At 35.9% G+C, this 16,998-nt stretch overlaps 1 protein-coding gene and 1 pseudogene across 10 annotated transcripts in view; both read right to left on the reverse strand.

The window, feature by feature from the left end:
• LOC309666366 (reactive oxygen species modulator 1 pseudogene) overlaps positions 1 to 16,998 on the reverse strand; it is a 263,646-nt pseudogene that overhangs the window by 124,194 nt on the left and 122,454 nt on the right. The window lies entirely within an intron of this gene.
• RNF2 (ring finger protein 2) overlaps positions 1 to 16,998 on the reverse strand; it is a 96,792-nt gene that overhangs the window by 37,623 nt on the left and 42,171 nt on the right. For 3 of the 9 annotated variants that reach the window (XR_014266948.1, XM_082473388.1, XM_082473386.1), the window contains exons 2-6: positions 15,052 to 15,140; positions 12,129 to 12,346; positions 11,279 to 11,494; positions 4,634 to 4,906; positions 3,609 to 3,780 (exon numbers count right to left, since the gene is read on the reverse strand). Coding sequence is in view for 8 of the 9 variants with exons in the window: in XM_082473388.1 (XP_082329514.1) it covers positions 3,609 to 3,780; positions 4,634 to 4,906; positions 11,279 to 11,494; positions 12,129 to 12,346; positions 15,052 to 15,138 (966 nt within the window). In the remaining variant the exon portion in view is untranslated. Of the gene's footprint in view, positions 1 to 1,229; positions 3,252 to 3,608; positions 3,781 to 4,633; positions 4,907 to 11,278; positions 11,495 to 12,128; positions 12,347 to 15,051; positions 15,141 to 16,998 lie in introns of those variants that run through there. The other 6 variants (XM_082473381.1, XM_082473382.1, XM_082473384.1 and 3 more) reach the window with 4 other exon arrangements.

The raw sequence follows: 16,998 nt of genomic DNA on the forward strand, positions 1-16,998 counted from the left end.
GGCAACAGAAAGAAAAACTGGACTTCATCAAAATTAAAAACTTTGGTACATCAAAGGACACTACTGAAAGAGTGAAAATGCAACCCACAGAACGGGAGAAAATATCTGTAAATCATATATCTGATGACAGATTAATATGCAGAATATATCAAGAACTCCTACAACACACACAGAAAAACAACCCAATTAAAAATGGGCAAAAGACTTAAACAGACTTTTCTCCACAGAAGATATATACAAATGGCTAATAAGCACATGAAAAGATGCTTAGCATCACGAGCCATTAGGGAAATGCAACCAAAACCACAATGAAATAACACTTTACATCCATCACGACAGCTATTAAAAACAAAAACAAAAATAACAAGTGTTAGTTAGGATGTGGAGAAAGTGGAATCCTTCTACATTGCTGGAGGAATTGCAAAATGGTGCAGCCACTGTGGAAAAGTTTGCAGTTCCTCAAAAAATTAAATATAGAATCACCATGTGATTCAACAACTTCACTCCCAGGTATATACTCAAAAGAATTTAAAGCAGGGACTCACACAGATACTTGTACAAAAATGGTCATAGCAGCATTATTCACAACAGCAAAAAGTGTCCAGCAATCTAAGGGCCCATCAACAGATGAATGGATAAACAAAATGTGGTATATTCATACAGTGGAATATTATTCAGCCATAAAAAGGAATAAAATTCTGATACATGCTACAACATGGATGAATCTTAAAACCATTATGCTATGAGAAATAAGACACAAAGGACAAATACTGCATGATTCCACATATATAAGGTGCCTAAAATAGTCAAAGTCAAAGAAAGAAAGTAGAACAGAGTTTACCAGGAGCTGGGGGTAGGAGTGGTAATGTGGAATTATCATTTAACAGGTAAAGAGTTTCTGACTGGGATAACAGTTCTGGAAATAGATAGTGGTGATGGTTATACAACATTGTGAATGTATCTTAATGTCACTGAATTAACTGTATGATTAAAATGATAAATTAGGTTATATATATATTTTACCATAATAAATTTTTAAATGATAATGTATTATCCAAAGGTCCTATTTAGTGAGCCTTTTGTTCCTCAGGTGAGACGGTGGTTATAGAAGTTACTTAGATAATAAATACTTTATGAAATGGCTGGTAGTTAATAGTAAATAGTACCCACCCTCCAAAACACACACACATACACATACATACACACACACAACACTACACACTCAATGCTCTTATCAAATACCTATAATTATATTTTTCAAAGGATTACACATCCAATAAATTCACTAATGATGCAAAGAATTTACATCCTCCCATACTGACAGATAAAAACACATACATTCTCCAAGCACAAAGCTTATATTCACAAATAACTTTTTGCTTAAAGACAAATTTCAATTAATAATCACAATGGGAATTTAGTTATTTAATGCAACCACTAACCTAATGTCACCAATAAAATCTAAGCAGTTATATCACAAAACCAGGGTTATATTCAGTGGACATGCATTAATAATCTATACAATTTAACGTTATACAAGAAAAGGAACTGAATACAAAATTTCCCTTGATTTTTGGTGGTTTTCAAATTTCATGGCACAGATTCCCAAGGTAAAAACAGATTTTAAATATTTTCAATAAAATGGTAAAAAAATTGAACAAGCCTTTTAATTTTCATATTGGGGTGAAGATTTAAAACATCAAGCTGGCCCCAATCTGTCAAAAATGACAGGTAAATATTTACAATGACTAGACAGGCTTTAGTTACAATGGTATTAGAGGATGACTCTCCCCTGGCAAAAACCTTTTATGGTTAACTCTCAATGCAAACATGTTTTTGTAAATACTGTGATAATATAAACTTGGAAACATACCTGGAATCAGGACAGGGACGAAAAATAAAACGCAAGTCAATCTTATTTCTGACCTGTAATCATAAAGCCTTTTGGCTCTAAACACCAAACACCGTCCTTCAATATAAAACTAAATTAAGAAGAGTAGAACAACTTTACCACGCTGGCTGACATTCTTCTACAGAATTATCTTTCACTACACATCAAGGCAGGGCTCAAGCTCCATTAACTTGCTTCTCTAGAAAGAGTATAATTAGCGGAGCACCAAATTTATAAACTGATATGGCAACCCAAAATGCTAAACACACTTTTCAAACAGAAGCAAATTTTTCCCCATTGTTACTTCTATGTGCCATGTTATTTTTGAAACTTATGTGGCTACCAATAAGAAAAGAATTAGGGAAGCTTTGAACATATCTTGTACTTTTCATCAAGGCTAAAGTGCAAAATATCTCCATGTCTCTGGTATTTTAATAGGAAAAAACACAACACATAATAAAGGAACTGAGATGACAGTAGAACTAATGCAAAAAAAGACTTCTTTAAATATACACTTGAAGACTACATAAGACCAATTTAATTTTTGCTTCTTCAATGAAATCTGTGAATGAACCAAGTTCTCACAGAACTTGAGATCTTGTTTGGTTCTCTTTCCCAGGATCAGAAATTCCAAAATTAGAGAGAAAAAAATGGAAGAAAATAACATTGCATGACAATGGACACTAAGTTCATAAAGAACTTTTTTTTTTAAAATGAGATATTATGGAAGAAAACACCATGAAAATAATAATCCTATGAGAATTGTTTTTTACGCACAGTAAATTTGAGCCTTAGTCTTCATGAAGATACTACAGCTTATATAGAAAACTATAAATATACAAGACTCAAGGAAAAAAAGTCAAAATACATATTATTTAACATTCTGTAGGCCTAAAAAACTTTTGAAGGGAGGGGAAAGGACGGCCAACTGAATCTTCACTTAAGAATACAGAACTATGAAAAATTCCTGGGTCAAAAGCTCCAAGATGCTCCAAATGGAACCACACTTTGTGAAAACATACATCCTAGATATAGTTTTAAAAGGAAAGAAAAAGTACTGAATAACTGCAGTCCCTTCCAAAAAAGGATATCTTAAATTAAGGGGAAAAGATTCTAATAGTGTAAACGAATCTGGCTCAGAAAGAAAACTGAACAACATATCCAATGTTCTGTCCATAAAAGTAATGACGGTACATCTTTAATATTAAAGAAATAGGCTATAAAAAAGTTCATTCTCAGAATTGGTTTTAGTAAAAGCTCATTTGTGCTCCTTTGTGGGTGCATAATAAAGTTCCATGGGTTTGTTCACCTTCCAGTATTTCTCACTGACCAATTCCAAAGAAAAAGAGCCATTTAACACCTAAAACAAAACAAAACAAAACAAAACAAAAAAAAAAAAAAAAGAAAGAATTATGAAAACTGCTCAAAGCACAAAATTGTGAGATGGAACAAACATAAAAGTCCATCTTAGCACAACATTGTAAAACAACTATACCCCAATTTAAAAAAAAGTCCATCTTAAAAAAAATCTTAAGATAAACTTGTTGTCACTTATACTATTCATGAAAGAACAAAGGATGTATCAAGTTAACTACCTGTTGCAATTTCTCCTTCTTCCAGGGTCTGTACCATTTTATTAGGCCCCACCCCACAACCTGCCACTCTCAGATGATCAATGTACTCCCAATTTCAACAGCCTATTATTTTAAATACTTACAGTGAACTGGCCACTGGCTGTTGCTATGTAAATGGTATACTGCTTCTCACTGGCTGTATCAAGGTTCATCTGGTTTGATTCTCCTTTGCTTCGAAGTTCTTCTAAAGCTAACCTCACAGCCAGATACTTGGATAAGTGATCAACAGTGGCATTACCTGAAGTCTTTATGTATCTGGAAAAATAAATCATTAAAACCTTAATTTCTAGATTAGTGGCAAAACATACATCAATTATAAAACTAATACATTTCCAAAAAGGTATATAAAATGTAAAATGTCTCAATTACTGACAAAATAACATCAGAAATTTATTCCTCTATTATCTAAAAATTTCTTATCGAAAAGGTACAGAAACAGGAGAAGTACAAGCTCACTATCTACCAAGCCATGAAAGCTCTACCTACCTTGCCATCCATAAAATATGACATAAAATGACAAGAATCAAGTAGAAATAACACTGTACTGAGAGGAAAAAAAAGAACATACCCCTCAACCCCAATGATCAGAGTTTTGAGTCTACAGCAGCAAGAAGAATACTAAGAATATGAGCAAATTTCTTCTTGTCTAAGAATTAATAAATTTTAGGTTTTTAAGACTAAGCACTGAAGTGCTAATCGTTTTTCAAAGCATCGTATACCATTTACTCACTCACTCAACAAATATTTGATGCGTATGCGCATTCAAGGGCAGGCTCTCTAGAGTTATATAGCGGTAAAGCAGCCATCCTGGCCAGCATGAATTTTAGAGCCTACTGGCACCCCAGCATCATTGTTAAGAAATTTAAATGATCCTTTCTCCTCCTCTACCTAGAAGGGTCATTCCTTTCAGATATGCAACTGTGGGTGGGAAGCACATGAGGAAAGACGAAAACAACAATGCAGGCAGCGAAAATATCCAACCAAACCCTGGCAATCAATGGGATGACAAATATCACCCTTAATTCTTATCTGAAATTGCCTTTTAACTCAACATTCTAAATTCTAACACTCTAAATTCAGATAATCTGAAACTAACCCACACGCTTACCTTGTCTGTGCACTGTCATCTTTTTCCATAAGTGTGGGATGAGGCCTGAATACTAATTCAATTTCACTAGCACCATCCATTACTGGATCAATTGCCACTGCTGCATTGTTATTATCAAGCTCAAGCCCAGAATCATCAGATGTTTTGGTCCGTTTGTTACTAGGTCCTGCTTCCTGATTGCTATGTGTGGATGCATTACTACAGTGAGAACTGTCTCCATTGTCTTCTGCTCCACTACCATTCTCAATCTGTTGTTTCTTGCCTCGCTGTAATCTAGTTAAGGAAAACAAAACAAAACAAAAAACCGGGTTGCATGAAATCTTCATTTAGGCCTTTTCAATGCATCAACTTCGAAGTATATTTACTGAATTTACTAAATTCTAAGTTCCCTGGTGGCCTAGTGGTTAGGATTCCGGGCTTTTACTGCCATGGCCCGGGTTCAATCCCTGGTCAGGGAACTGAGATCCCACAAGCCACGCAGCGTGGCCAAAAAAAAAAAAAACCCCAAAAACTAAATTCTAAAAACATCTTGATAACTGAATTTGCTCTAAGTTGAATAATGTCATTTATTTCCCACATGTCCCTGAAAGGTCTAGGGAACGTCACCCATACACAGGCAAACATTTGAATAAATTAAACAAATGTTTATATTCCCTTAAAAATTTTCTTTATTGATTATAGGAATTATTGGCAAATACTTATATTTTGATAATTTCCTTTATTATGAAATTTTAAATCTAAAGAAAGGCATAATTCAGTTATGAAAAATTTACAGTTCTGAGGGAAGATATTTATGCCTTTTTAATTAGAATTTCTTAAGGAAACAGGATTTAAGAGGAATGGTAAGCACTACCTGCCCGCTGCTGACCTCACCCAAAGTCTGCTAATGCAATGCAAAATTATTCCAACGCAGAAGATGAGATGGTATCTAAATATGGAGCATAAATACAGAAGCAGCTCTCTAACAAGCTCAAATACTAAAAACCAGTACTGGACAAGGTACTTTGTGTATACACCTTATTTACCCATCAAAACAACTATCAAGGCAGTTAACGTTATTATCATTTCATAAGTGAGAAAAACCAATGAAACTGAGGTCCAAGGCCCATGGTTATAAGCTAGTAAGCACCAGAACCAGAGGAAGAACATGATACACATTCTTTCTACCATACGTATTGCCTCTCCAGCTGTATATACAAGAAAAAAGGAGGGAATATGTGATGAAAAAGAAATATGAAAGAACGACATGCACTTCTAAGAACAGTGTCATTACTACATTTTTATTGCCAGAACAAGGAAATAATAGCCCACTGTTTGGGAAAGATGCTCAAGAACTTCTTTTTAAATTGAACTATAGTTGATTTACAATTCTGTGTTAGTTCTGGGTGTACAGTAAAGTAAGTTATACACACACATACATATATACATACATATGTATATAAAATTCTTTTTCAGATTCTTTTCCATTATACGTTATTACAAGATATTGAATATAGTTTCTTATGCTATATACAGTAAATCCTTGTTGTTTATCTATTTCATATATAGTGGTGCGTATCTGTTAAACCCATACTCCTCTAATTTATCCCTCCCCCTCCCCTTTTCCCCTTTGGTAAATATAAGTTTGTTCTCCATGTCCATGAGTCTGTTTTGTAAATAAGTTTATGTGTATTATTTTTTAGATTCCACATATAAGTGATATCATATAGTTGTCTTTCTCTGTCTGATTTACTTCACTCAGTATGATAATCTCCACTTTTGCTACGAATGACAGTATTTCATTTTTTATGGCTAATATTCCAGAGTGTGTGTGTGTGTGTGTGTGTGTGTGTGTGTACGTGCATACCACACCTTCTTTATCCATTCATCTGTTATGGACACTTAGGTTGCTTCCATGTCTTGACTAATGTAAACAGTGCTACAATGAACATTGGGATGCATGTATCTTTTCAAATTAGTTTCCACCTTTTCGGGATATATGCCCCGGAGTGGGACTGCCGGATCATATAGTAACTCTATTTTTAGTTTTTTAAGGAACCTCCATACTGTTCTCCATAGCTGCACCAATTTACATTCCCACCAACAGTGTAAGAGGGCTGGCTCCATTTTCTCCACACCTTCTCCAGCATTTATTATTTGTAGACTTTTTGATGATGGCCATTCAGATCAGAGTAAGGTGATACCTCATTGTAGTTTTTATTTGCATTTCTCTAATAATCAGTGATGTTCAGCATCTTTTCATGTGCCTGCTGGCTACCTGTATGTCTTCTTTGGAGAAATGCCTATTTAGGTCTTCTGTCCATTTTTTGATTGGGTTGTCTGATTTTTGATACTGAGTTCTATGAGGTGTTTATATATTTTTGAAATTAAGCCCTTGTCAGTGTCATCATTTGCAACTATTTTCTCCCAGTCCGTACACTGTCTTTTTGTTTTGTTTATGGTTTCCTTTGCTGTGCAAAAGCTTATAAGTTTGATTAGGTCTCATTTGTTTACTTTTGCTTTTATTTATTTTGCCTTGGGAGACTGATATTGCTACAATTTACATCAGAGAATGTTTTGCCTATACTCTCTTCTAGGAGTTTTATCGTGTCATGTCTTATATTTAAGTCTTTAAGACATTTTTAGTTTATTTTTGTGTATGGTATGAAGGAATGTTCTAACTGCATTGATTTACATGTGGCTGTCCAGCTTTCCCAACACCACTTGCTAAAGAAACTCTTTTCTCCAATGTATATTCTTGCCTTCTTTGTCAAAGATTAGTTGACCACAGGTTGTGTGGGTTTATTTCTGGGCTCTTTATTCTGTTCCACTGATCTGTATGTCTGTTTTTGCACCAGTACCATGCTGTTTTCGTAACTCTAGCTTTGTAGTCTTGTCGGAAGTCTGGGAGGGTTATGCCTCCAGCTTTGTTCTTTTTCCTCAGGACTGCTTTGGCAATTCTAGGTCTTTTGTGGTTTGATATAAATTTTAGGATTATTTATTCTAGTTCTGTGAAAAATGTCATGGGTAATTTGATAGGGGTAGCATTAAATGTGTAGACTGCTTTGAGTAGTATGCCCATTTTAACAATATTAATTCTTCCAATTCAAGAACATGGGATGTCTTTCCATTTCTTTGAATCATCTTCTATTTCCTTTATCAATTTTATAGTTCTCAGCATATAGGTCTTTTACTTCCTTGGCTAAATTTATTCCTAGGGTTGTTTTTTTTTTTTGACGCAATTTTAAACAGGATTGTTCTGTTTTGTTACTTTCTCTTTCTGATATTTTGTTGTTAGTGTAAAGAAATGCAACAGATTTCTGTATATTAATCTTGTATCCTGCTACTCTGCTGAATTCATTTATTAGTTCTAATAGTTTTTGTGTGGAGTCTTTACGGTTTTCTATAGAGTATTATGTCATTTGCATATAATGACAATTTTACCTCTTCCCTTCCTTTTTGGATACCCTCCCTCCCTCTCTTTCTTTTTTTTTGACTGCTGTGGCTAGGATTTCCAATACCATGTTGAATAGAAGTGGTGAGAGTGAGCATCCTTGCTTAGGAAAGATGCTCAAGAACTTTTTTTTTTTCCCCAAAAAATAAAATACTGTTTATGAAATCTATACAGCATTTCAAAATTAAGAGGGGGTGACTAATATGTTAATTGACAAAACTATGATTCAAAAATATATGAACACTGGGACTTCCCTGGTGGCACACTGGTTAAGAATCTGCCTGACAATGCAGGGGACACAGGTTCGATCCCTAGTCCTAGAAGATCTCACATGCCGCATAGCAACTAAGCCCGTGTGCCACAACTACTGAGCCTGTGCTCTAGAGCCCACGAACCACAACTACTGAGCCTGCACACCACAACTACTGAAGCCCGCACGCCTAGAGCCCCTGCTCCGCAACAATAGAAGCCACCGCAAAGAGAGAAGCCACCACAATGAGAAGCACGCACATTGCAATGAAGAGTAGCCCCCGCTCACCGCAACTGGAGAAAGCCTGCACGCAGCAACAAAGACCCAACGCAGCCAAAAATAAATAAATTTATAAAAAAAAAATAATGTGAACACATACAATGGAATATTAGTCTTAAAAAGGAAGGAAATTCTGCAGGTGCTACAACATGGATAAACTTTGAAGACATTAAGCCAATCACAGAAAGACAAATACTGTATGATTCCACATATATGAGGTATTTAAAGTAATCAAAATCACAGAAACACAAAGTAGAATGCTGCTTACCAGGAGCTGAGGAGAGGAGGAAGAAATGAGGAACTGTCGCTAAATGGGTACAGAGTTTGTTTTATAAGATGAAAAGAGTTCTGGAAATTGGTTGTACAACTGTGTGAATGTACTTACAATACTGCACTGTATATTTAAAAATGCTGAATATGGTAAATTTTATATTTTTTATCATAATTTTCTACTGTGATATGGAAAGACCAAAATAATGAAACAAACAAAAAACTCAACAGGGTTACTTGTCTAATGTATTTATTTTTACCTCACCCTTCTTTCCAAAGAACAGAGCTAGATTAATGTAATTTCAGGCAGCATTCACAAAATAATGTTCAGATAATGGAGGTAGATCAAAAGCCTATCATATCCTGCATTTATCAAATCATAACCATAACACTACATACTGTTCTAGAGACAGCATTTCAAGAATTATACACCAACAAACTTGAATGTCATATGAGGAATAAAAGAAATTAGGAATGTAAATATTTAGCCTTTAGAGGAGCATATAAGAATGTATATTTATATGAAATTATCTGAGGACTAGTAGATAGAAGCAGAATCTGAAATAAGTATAGAATCCAACATAAGTATTTTGACAAAGACACATCAAGACTGCTACACACAAAAGACTAATTTTAATTCAATATAAGGGAAGAACTTTTAAAAAATATATATTCATACAAAACTATTTACTTTAAGCCGAACGTAGTTCTATGTACTGGTGTTATAAGAATCAATAATACTCACACAGTCTCTACCCTCTTAGGGCTTATATTATTCTAGTACAGCAAATAACACACACATGTTCAGAGAATGATAAGCGCTATGAAGAAAAATGGGGCAGAGACGGTAAGAAAGTATGGAGTCCTGGGGTGGAAGACGGGAACTTAGCAGACACCTGAAGAATGAGTGTGTGCCATGTGGACTATCTAGGAGAAGAGGGTTCCTGAAACAGAGAGCAGTAAGTATAAAGGCCCTGAGGCAGAAACAAGCTTGCTAAGTCTCAAAAACAGCCAAGAAGCTTTAATAAAGTTATTAATAAATGAAAAAAAGCTTCTATCACATATTCCCACCACTAGAAATGTTCAAGTAAAATCAAAGGTCTATCTATAAAGGATTTTACGAAGGGGATTCTTTCTCCTGGTAAAAGACTAAAAGTTTGCTCTTCAGAACCACTTCTGGAACCTTTAAAATATGAATGCCTGTACCCCAATCAAAGATTTTGATTTACTTAGTCTGGAGTGATACCTTTGAGGCCCTAGGATTTAAAAGCTTTCCAAGTGATTCTGATATTCAGCCAAGGTGAAAGCCACTAGACTGGGATGTGGCTTTATTGGTGGCTGGCTTTATTGGGATGTGGCTTTGGAAGATGCTGACTCTCCCTGAGGCCTAAACATATCAGGAGATGTCAGAGCAGAAAAGAGAATAGGGGTGAGGAAAGTGCTCAGATTACATAGGGTCTTGGAAGCTATCATTAAAGTCTTTTAACCTGAATGTGAATAGAAGCTATTAAGGCTTCAAAGCAAAGGAGTACTATGACCTGACTTCCAATTTATCACTCTGGCTGCTGTGCTGAGAACAGACCATGTGGAGGTAAGCACAGAAAGTTGAAAGACCAATTAGCAGGCTCTTTCAACACTTTCAAATGAAAGATGTTGGTTGCCTAGACCAATCTGGATATATTATGGAAAAAGCTAAAAATATATTTATTCACAAACTGGAACACAGACTGGGAAAAAAGAGAGAGGTTAAAGGTAACTCCCAAGTTTTTGGCTAAAGCAAGTAGGATGATGGAGTTGCCATCAACTAAAATGAGCAAGAATGAAGAGAAGTAGGGGCTAAGAATTACAAGTTCAGTACTGAACATGTTAAGTCTGAAATAAGGAACAGCTAACGACATACAAAGGGAACCAGGAGAATATTGTCTCTTGAAAGCCAGCGGAAGAAAACCAGTCAAAGAGAAAAGAGAAATTAACTTGTAAAATGCTGCTAAGTAAGATGAGATCTGAGAATCAGCAACCGGGTTTTGCAATGTGGAGGTCAATGGTAACTTCAACAAGGGTGATATGAGGCATGGGGATAAAGCCTGACTGTAGGAGTTCAAAATGGGACAGTAGAAGTATTGGATATAGTAAGCACAGACAACTCTTTTAAAGAGAAGAGGAGAAATACAATGGTAAGTGGATGGAGAAGTGGGTATAAGGTTTTGTTTTGTTTTGTTTTAAGACTCTAGTACTTTAAATGGAATACCGTATTATGCCTAGAGACATATTTTATACCTTCAAGAAAAGGTAACCACACAGAACTACTATTTGTTACTGCATTTTATCTTTTTCAAAATGGAGGGTGTTAATTCAGTATTTAATAAAGTATTTGGAAAAATGGCTGCCCTGCCTGGCCTTCTCTCCCATATACCTGTTCATGGCCTGTATCTTCAGTCCTTCCTCAATGCTGTGACTGAGTGCTTGCTGATTATTGTGCTTGTTGATCCTGGCTAATACTCTTTCTTGATGAGCTTCATACTCATCACGACTTGGATAAATTTTGCTGATGAGTGCATCAAAGTTTGGGTCTGGTCTTAGTGATCTTTTGGAAACTAGCTTTTTCCGACAGGTAGGGCATTCTTTATTGCTAAATAAAAAGAGAGAAAAGAAAATGTAAATAATGCCAGTATCTTTGGGCTAAAGACAAAAATAGCCAGCTTCCAGATAATTATCATCTTTATTCCAATAGCTTTACTAAGTCACAGAAATTTAAACTGATTAACCTGACTTTCCTTGAATATCTGACTAGTGACTAAGCAAGATTTTTGAAACCTGAGACTCTCCATACTACTTGCCAATAGAGGAAAAAACTAAATACTTCCCCATGATAAATTATATATAACCATTTTAGAAATAAAAATCTATCCCTTCCTAAATTTCCCGTTTCTGATATCCATGCTATACATGGAAAAACTATCCACTAATACATATTAATTTATGTTATGAATTATTTTATTAAAATAGCATTCATCAAGATATTATTTTATATACTTAAGAAGTGAGAAAATCATGGTTTCATGCTTCGTAATTTCCTCAAAACAAAAACTCATCCTAAAAAGCTTCTAAAACTATACAAAATCAACTGTTTCAAAACAAAGATTCTCCAAAAATTAAAACCTAGACTGTAGATAAATTTCCAATTCTCAAACGAACACTTATAGAAAATGCATTTCTCAAAACCCACAGAGCACTAGAACACTGACCTCGTATAATTTAAGTACCTGGCATAATTCATTTTAACATACCCACTTCTGAGGGCTGTGATGATGCAGTCTGCACAAAAACGATGTAAACACTCTTTTGTAGTCATGGTGTTCTTCAACATATCCAAACAAATTGGGCACATTAACTCACTGTGTAGACTTCGAGGTGAAACCACAATTTCCAAGCCATCCGTTATTGCCTCCTGTAAAAGCATCACTTTAAAATTAAATGCTACCTAATTTAAAAAAAAAAAATTATGGACAAGTTCAAACGTAAGCATATAGAAAATGACAAAAATGAACATCTATATACCCATCACCCAGTCACCATCACTGTCAACTCACAACCAATCTTGTTTTAGCTATAATCTCCTCCAACTCCCCTCAGCCCCAGCACCAAAGCATTATACAAATGCCCTTATTTTAATGCTAAAGATAACATATTATATATTTAAAAGATAACTAATGCTAAATTACGCTGGTATAGTAATAAAAAAAAGCACTGAATATGGAATTAGATGGCTTAGGTTCTATTAGTTCTATAACTAGCTTTGTGACACTGAATAATTAGTTTTAACATTGTCTTCTTACCTGCAAAATGAGGAAGTTAAGCTAAATGAACCCTAAAAATTCTTCCATCTGCAAAACTGTACCATTTTGATAATAAACTATACATTTCATGCCATCCATTAAAATATTTTAAAATTCAAATACAAGTATTCTCTATTTATACACAGCTTAACAGGATTTAATATTAAAATCACCTTTTGAACCTTAAAAAGTCTTGATCCACAGAGCAGTTTTATACAAAGTGGTCAGGTTCTCAAGCTAACCTACAAACTGATTTAAACCATAGCACCTCTGAAGTATAAAAAGTATTAGTATTTCTAATTGTCATGTCTAAAAACGTTTTCAGTGCGAAAATGCATTTGGAGTTCCAATGCAGAATTCAGGACAAACCTCCCAAATGCACAGATTAGTGACTCCTACTTTCTTTGCCACTACCACTACTCACCCTTCCCACAAGGTGGCACTGAGAACAAAGATTATGTAGCTCTAAAGGCACCAACACAGGCTCCTATGGACTGAGGAAAGAGGTCTAGTATGTGGCCACTGAAAAGGAAGATGCAGGTAGAATAAGGGGCTTCCCATATGTTACTGACACTTCCTGTCTCCACTGGCTCTCCGTCGTACTTGTGTTTTCTCTATAGGGTCAAAGATTGATGACCCCACAAGGAAAGACATCAAAACTATAGATATTGCCCATTATCAAGTATCCATTATGTTTCAACCTCTCTATATAAAGCACTTTCTGTATTTTACTTAGTTTAATATATACACAAACTTTTGATTTAGGAATTATAACCTCGATTTTATAAATCACACAGAGAGTATGATGATGACCCAGCTAGTAATCAAGTCTGCTCCCCTCTTCCTCTTTAGAATTTGCCTAGCAAAATCTGAACCCTGGATAAACCATCCATCCATATTTTCCATGACTATACCTGTGCATCTGCATAGCAAGCACTGCAGCGGAAAAAAAGGGAGGAATCACACAACCAGACTGATAGCACTAAAAACTCATTTTTCTTTTCACTACACTATTTTACAACTTTTCTTCTATCTGCAGACCTACCACCTAAATGTTCAATAGATTAATTACCTTACCTCAAACTTCATTTAAAGAACTCTCTCGTTTTCTCTCTACCAAATCTTTATAAAGCATCTTCCTTTCTTCTTACAAAGAGAAAGTACACCTCTTCCTATCACATGTCCATTCCTTCCTACCTTCTCAAGTATATACCTCTTTGGATTATTCTATTTGATCTCAGACTTCAGCAATCTCTCCCTCTTCACTAAATCAGCCTAGATTAATATAGGGTTGCTGCATAGTGAAATGTGAATGATGAGCTTACAGCTGTGTGTAGAGGAGGGTAGGGTGAGGGTGGTTCCGTCTCTCATCTTATTAACAAAACAAAATTTAAATAACTTCCTGATTCTATGTTGCCCTCAAGTTTTCCCTCCATTTCTCTGCTTCTCTGCACAACCAAACTTCTCTGAAACATTACCTACTCATTTTCACCTCCCCCTCCCCTTTAACACAGCAGAACCTACTCAAGTGAATCTACTCTGGTCAAGGTCACCAAGTATATACTGCCAACTCTAATGCTCACTTTTGTAATCTTCATCTTACTCATCCTCTCAGTAGTACTGAACACAGTAACTGCATCCTCCTTGAAACACTTTGCCCTATGTTTTGATCCCCTCACTTCATCTTCCATTTTTCCTTACTTTTCTTTAGCCATTCCTTCTCAGTCTCCTTTGCTGGCTCCTTTTCCATTACTTAATTTCTAAATGCTGAAGCTCCTCTGGATGAAGTTCCAGGCCTTCTGCTCATCTCTCTAGGTGCTCTGGCATTCTCATGCTTAAAATGTACTGACAAGTCCTAAAACTTTATATTTAGTCCAGACCCCTAGGTAGCATCTCTACTTGTCTTACAGGCATTTCAAACTGAAAATGACTTCAGTTTTAAGCATGTTTATCTCCTTCAAACCTGTTCCTCTCCCAGTCTTTCCCATCTTCACCTTCTCAAAATAGTCTTCCCTGGTTCTCCCGTTATTATTTATTACAGCATTAAAGACCTTCCCTTTACATAACTTCTCATATGTGTAATTTACTTGTTTGATGTCCATAAACTCCCTGGGCTGGTGCCACATCTGTTTTATTCACCACTTTACCTATTGCCTAGCTTAGGACCTGGTATAGAATATGCACTCAAATTATTTGTTCAAGAAATGAAGTGTCAACCAAACATACATAAATTAGAACTGTACATAAATTTATTATTACTGTTATGTTCTTTCAAGTTTTCACTTTCTAAAACTATATCCCAGTTTATATATGTCTCATATTTCCCCTAAGTTATCTTAATCTACATTACCTGAGGTGTTCGTTGTAATTCATATAAACTGAGTTCCCATGTTTTGCTTAATGGTTGAGTTCCGTTTGTCTGCACAGCCTGAGACATTGCTAGGAATAAAGAAGAGAGAAAAACAATTTTAGTATCTGAAAGGGAAGTAAATCTCAAAACTAATTTTTAGACATTGTAAATCCTGAGAGTAAAACCAACAGAAATTACACACTGGCTCCTCAAGAATGAAAAAGAAGAAAAGCTCAAGAATCTTTCCATTTATAAATACAAGCTACTTGAGAGCAAGAAGTTATCACTGATCTCTGAATGCCTAACAGCTCGCACACAGAGAATGCTTAATTATTACTGATGTATAGGAAACTCTCTTCACCCAAAATAAGAAGTATCTTTCTGAAACTGGTAGTCATGCAACTTAGAAATGTCAGGAAAATCTCAGACTCTGCAGCACGGCCATCTAGTCCAACTTTTGCCAAAGATACAAAATCTACTTTAAAGCACTTTAAGCCACAGGTCATTCTGCCTCTACTTTCACAGCTCCACTCATGAAAAATCCCCTTTCTAATAAGTCAGCTTATCTCCTCCTAATGATGAGCCCAAAACTGCTTCCTATTCACCTTACAGCTGTCCTCTGGAGGCAAACCAAGTTGAATAATTTCTCTACACAACAGCCTTTCAAATATTTGGACACTGTTACCATATTCCACCTGATTTTTCTTTACTTCTGGCTAAATGTCCTAGTTCCTCCTACTGCTCACCATTTGACACAATTTCAAGGTCTTCTCACCACTGTGACTTTCCTCTTGTTATGAATGAACAATGTACGGCCAATTTCTCTGCCTGTCTTTGAATAGGGGGACGAGATCTAGTATACATGTAAGGAAGATGGTCTTAGACAACTAACTCCTCTAGGGCAAAGGAAGAGGCTCCAATCATTCAAGTATTTAGTAAGCATCTATTATTGGCCAAGCAGAATTGCTCTAGGTCCTTGCCTCAGAATTCATAGCCTATAAAGAAAGAAATGTGTGTAAACAGCTAAACTACAAACTGACAAGATCGAGTCTAAGCAACCATGGAAAAAACAATATGGAATTACAGAGAAGGATCAGGAAATTTAAGGAGTCAGGGAAGGCTTAAATGGAGATTAAACAGCCTTAAAAAAAATACTACACTAGGATGGGAGTACAAAAGAAACAGGGTTCCAGGCAAAGTCGAGCAACATGTATGTATGTATAAGTTTGGAAGCCACTGGCAGTTCTAAACAAGAGAGTGACATGATCAAATAGTTTCAAAGAAATTCAAGCAGTATGCAGAAGACAGAATAGAAAGCAACTAGCAGTAAGAACAATGAGGAGGCTGTTAAAAAACCTTAGTGATATGAACTATCTGAACCAAAGCAGTAAAGCATGGACAGAGAGAAAGAATCAGACAGATCACTACGTGATACATACGACACTGGTCTAAGACGAAGGGTCAAATAAGATTTTAGGAAAGCAACCATCCTTTACTGGGATAGAACACAGAAGGAAGGTGTGGGTTAGAGGAGAAGTGGAGCTGCTACACACTCTGAGTTCCAGTTATTTAATGGAGCACTGAGGGAGGTAGAGTCGTCCAGTAGATAGTGAGAAAGAAAAATACCACACTTGCTTAAAAACACAACTTGCACAATCACAGTATGGCATATATTCTACACTGGCACATAAACAATGAAGGACATGATCTATTTGTATCCAGGATGCTGAATTTCCCACTTTTAGCAGCTACCATTTAAAAATACCTGCTCTCGGACTTCCCTGTTGGCACAATGGTTAAGAATCTGCCTGCCAATGCAGGGGACACGGGTTCGGGCCCTGGTCCAGGAAGATCCTACATGCTGCTGAGGAACTAGGCCCGTGAGCCACAACTACTGAGCCTGCACTCTAGAGCCCAGGACCCACAACTACTGAGCCCGTGCGCCAC

This window comes from Balaenoptera physalus, assembly GCF_965194825.1.
Source record: "Balaenoptera physalus genome assembly, chromosome: 1".
NCBI lineage: Eukaryota > Metazoa > Chordata > Mammalia > Artiodactyla > Balaenopteridae > Balaenoptera > Balaenoptera physalus.